The 4484-nt window shown below is 31.4% G+C and overlaps 1 protein-coding gene across 1 annotated transcript; it reads right to left on the reverse strand.

Moving 5' to 3' along the window:
* Nucleotides 1-3587: 3587 nt before the first annotated feature.
* Nucleotides 3588-4221, reverse strand: LOC107059264 (ninja-family protein AFP3-like). The gene is made up of 3 exons (XM_015305758.1): nucleotides 4152-4221; nucleotides 3988-4065; nucleotides 3588-3838 (listed from the first exon to the last, which is right to left on the reverse strand). The coding sequence occupies exons 1-3, from the start codon at nucleotides 4219-4221 to the stop codon at nucleotides 3588-3590; spliced, it is 399 nt and encodes a 132-aa protein (XP_015161244.1).
* Nucleotides 4222-4484: the final 263 nt, after the last annotated feature.

Genomic DNA, 4484 nt, shown 5'->3' on the forward strand with positions numbered 1-4484 from the left:
GTGACGATCAAAGATTATATAGGCTTGCCAAGCAAAAGAGAAGAGGGCTCGAGACCTAGACCAAAGTGAAATGCATTAAAAACAAGTTAAACAAGGTGTTGGACTTGGAAAAGACACACATTCGATGCACAATTTTCTTCATAAAAGGAAGCAAAAATCTAAGATTAAAAATGAATACCAACATATCAATATCATGTTTTAAATGCAACAAAAAAGTGATAAATGACATTTTTCTGTCACCATCAACTACTAAAATCAACAACTTAAGTTTTTACTAGTTTAGTCATGTCACCCTCATTTGTTAGATCAGAAGTTTACATAATACATCATATAGTGAAATTAAGCATCACTCTTCGCTGTTGTGCCTTGTCATTACCTTTTTTTAAAGAAAATAAGCCACCTCAATGGTGAGGGGTTAGGTAGACCCCTACCAGTTCAAATCTTGAGAAAACAATTTACAAGAGAAGGAATATGGTGCTTTCCTTTATGTGGAATAATGACAATGAAAATCTCATCCTTATACAAAAAATGTCATATACTTAGGTTACCTAAGATTGCCCTATCATTACCTTTTATTGCCTTAAGTTTGTCAATATTTTAGTTTGCCCAATTATTTTTCAATTTTTTTTAATAAACAAAGATATTATATTAATAGTAGTTAATATATGTCATTACAAGATAGCGGCAGAGCGCCCTGATCATTTGAAGTACTTAGGGGATGGGATACAAAAATACAATTACATCTGACAAGTTTAACTATGTTTTTGTTAGTCTAGTAAAAGGAGTTCTTACTTGATAGCCTCTTTCACGAGAACTTTTTTGACGCATTCCAATCACTTTTTAATTTATTTAAATCTCTATCATTATTAAAAAAAAATTATTTTTCTTATTTAAGTAGGTAAGAGTTGTTTTTGTTTTTGTTGAATTTAGGGCTGCGTATCTGCCAGTTTGGTTCGATTTTGGAATTTATCAATTCTACTTATCGGTTATCAGTTTGCTATCATGCTAAACGGCTATGGAATCGTTAATATATCGGTTTATCAGTTAGTGATCGTTATCGGGTTAACCGTTAATAGTTCACACAATTTTCATTTAGAATTACTAATGGACTAATCACTAATTAACAGTTCGCAGTAGCTAAGAGACACTGGTGATTTGTTTCATGTTAGTCCATTACTACATAAAATACTTAATAAAACTCCATATTAACCTGGACATAGATGTCAATATTGCCCAAACTGACAAAACTCAAAAGGATTCCTCATAACAACCAAGCCAATTTTGATATGAGGTAAAGAGAAATCATTACAACACTACTAACAAAAATCATTAATGATCATGAGACCATTACTAATAAAAACTTTTTAATTGTAGTATTGCAATATTGCAGATATATCTCACTGACTCACTCACTGTAATGAGAAGATAAAAACAAAGACTTAAAGTAAGGGAACCAACCATTTGAACCTCAATTTAGACACTTAGAGAATGATATCCAATATAACTCGCCGGCTTGAGAGCAGTGACAGTAAATCAATGAGTGATGTCGCAGCATTGGAATATTATTGTGAAATTTGAGTGTCAACTATGAAGTCACTGTAAAGAGTCTGAAGACTGAAGTGTAAACCCTAAAGGCTAAAAGTGCCTAAGACCTTAAGTGATATAAATGTAGTTAATTGAACTTCTTATCAGGTTATCGAGGCACCCGATTAGAAATATGGTCAAATCGAGACCCGAATCGAAGCCCATAAGAAGTTTATAGTAAACTGAAACCCGAATCGCTAAATCATTAACCTGAACCATTGACCCAATAACCAAATTATCGGTTTGAATTATCAGTTTCAGATTGATTTTGAACAACCCTGAATTTGAATTATTCTATTTTTTACATACCTCTTGACCTTAAGGGTAGATCTTCATCATAAACAAATTTAGGATACTCAAAAACAAAATTATTAGAGAGTGATTCATCACGGGATTGTTGGGTTTGCACTTTCAAATTGTCGTGCACATTCATAATTACATTTAGTTTTTGAATAAGGAATCAAGAAATTATGAAATTCACATCACAATTAAAAAAGAGGATCAAATATGTCAATCAATTTATCCCGCACATGTAAATTGTGTATTACTATAATAATAATAAAAAAGAACGATAGTCAGGGGAGAGACAACCTTCTGTTAGGGGTTCATCCGAACCCCCTTCGGTGGAAAATATTACTATCTATACATGGTTAAAATTAATGTTTATGTATATATAGTTGTCGAACCCTCATCGATTAGTTTGTGTATTTAGTACTTCAGATTTTGAACTTCCTTATTAAAAATCCTAGCTCTGTATCGATAGTTTCTTCAATAATGGTCCTTTAAGTTAAAAGTTCTGTAAAGTCCTGCTTTGCATCATGTCAACTACAATCTTGGTGTCCATTTCAACATTTAGCAAGAAATAAAAACTCAGTGGAAAAATAAATTAATTAAAACCCCTTTAAAAAGTTAAAACTCCAAAACCCTAACTAACACATAAATATTAAAAACCATACAAGCGAGGAACAAAAACACACAATTATAAAAGGATAATTAGAAAATGACATTTTTATAATATTTAGATGAGGCAAGATAGATGATACAGGTTGGTAATATTCACTCGCACGTTACTCATCTCCTCTCTCACACATCGCTGAACAAGTAAAATGTTTTGGAAAAATGACTTGGAATTTAATGAATTGTTTAGTTTACTGGCTCGAAATTCTGCAAATTATTTTAAAAAAAAACTTATTATACATAACCAACTTAGTTACATAGTGAAATTCTTGCTTTGAATTTGTGATAGAAGAATTTCCTAACAATATATACAGAAAATCAGGGATAACTAAAAATAGTTTAGACCATTAAGTTATTATAATAAGTTCATATTTTTTTCAAATTTTTTTTTACTACATCCAAAAACACGTAGAAAATAAGAGAAAACGTTATAAATAAAATTCTAATCCTTCATTTTATCTATGAAAGATAGAGCACTCATCAATCCGTTGGCCTGAACTCGAAATTATAGAACTATAACAAATTCTATTTGAATCAATTAAATAAATAAATTAAATTATAATTATTTTTTCAGTAACTCATTTTCCATAAGGTCTGACTTGCACAGGCTTGCCATCCTCTCGTTAACACATAATTGTTAGATTTAACAAGAAATAGAAATTCTAACTTGAAAAATAAACTTAGAAAAACTTAAAAGAGTAGATACCAAATCCTAGCACATAAAGAAAACAACTAATACCATGTTTTTCAATACCTATTTTCAAAATGTAGCAAAAAAAGAAAATCTCAAGTTGAAAAATAACTTAGAAACCCTTTAAAAGTTGTTAGTTGCTTCTAATTAAAGCTCAAATAAGCACAGCATAGCCAAAAAATAACCTTAACATGTCTCTGATGGAAGGGACTTAGTCTTCGACAACAAAACGAAAGATCAAATAACAACGATATCAAAGCTAATGCCTTTTTGGGCAATAGCCATTGGACTTATTCAGTACAACAACAAAAGGAAAGATCACATAACAACCATATTAAAGCAGCTAGTCCATTTTTCAGTAGTCAAGAATTATACTTATATGCTTTAAAGGATTTTCAACGTCACATCCACCACCATGTTTGACAAATTCAGCTGGGGTCAGAAAACTAGCATGACAAGCACAAACTATCTTCAAATCTTCTCTCTTCATAAACGAATATAAGAAGTATCCTTTCGTCTTCTTTCCATTTGGTCCATCATAAAAAACACAAGGCATGTTGTACAAGAATTTTCTCAGCTTCTCTCTAACTTCTTTAGCACTTTCCCCTGACAAAACTAATTATTTCTCATTAGTAGTTTCGAGAAACTTGAAAAAGCTGATCGATACCATTTTTCGTGAACTTACACATTTCTTTTTAGTTAATAAATAAAGAGTGTTTCAACGAAAAAAATAAAAAGAAAGAAATGTTTTATACATCGATTATTAGGTGGTTGTTGAGTTTCAAGCTCAGGCAAACTTGAAGCAACACTTCCTTGTGATCCACTTGATCCACCTGAAAACAACAAAGAAGAATTTCCATTAGTTATTGATAATGAACGGTTCAGTATCTTAATTTTTTAAGAGTTATCTCCCAAATACCGTTCAATGAATGCCCTAAATTCAACTCCACATTCCTCGAATTTTCTTTATTTTTTTTAGTTTTCTCCATGTTAGCGAAATCTAAAAAATGAGAGAGTTATTGAATTTCAAACTAAAAAAATTATAAAATGGACATAGAAAAACTCCATGAAAGTTTCAGGGCGGAGAAATCATTAGACCATTTGGGAGATTATAAAGGAGAAGATTCCAGGGTGCTAAGGTAGAAAAAATGTGAAGGGGTATTCCATTTCCGTGGGTTAAGTGAAATGAAAAAATAGCCCCCTAAGATGTGAAACGAATTGCATGAGGAGGTGACATGTGGAAGGTTGTAGA

Source organism: Solanum tuberosum, unplaced genomic scaffold (assembly GCF_000226075.1).
Source record: "Solanum tuberosum cultivar DM 1-3 516 R44 unplaced genomic scaffold, SolTub_3.0 scf01067, whole genome shotgun sequence".
Taxonomy (NCBI): Eukaryota; Viridiplantae; Streptophyta; class Magnoliopsida; order Solanales; family Solanaceae; genus Solanum; species Solanum tuberosum.

Coding starts and splice junctions, on each gene's coding strand:
- LOC107059264 (XM_015305758.1), bottom strand. CDS start 4,221: ATGGAGAAAACTAAAAAAAATAAAGAAAATTCGAGGAATGTGGAGTTG. Junction 4,066..4,151: donor TTTAGGGCATTCATTGAACG/GTATTTGGGAGA, acceptor TGTTGTTTTCAG/GTGGATCAAGTGGATCACAA. Junction 3,839..3,987: donor ACAACCACCTAATAATCGAT/GTATAAAACATT, acceptor TAGTTTTGTCAG/GGGAAAGTGCTAAAGAAGTT.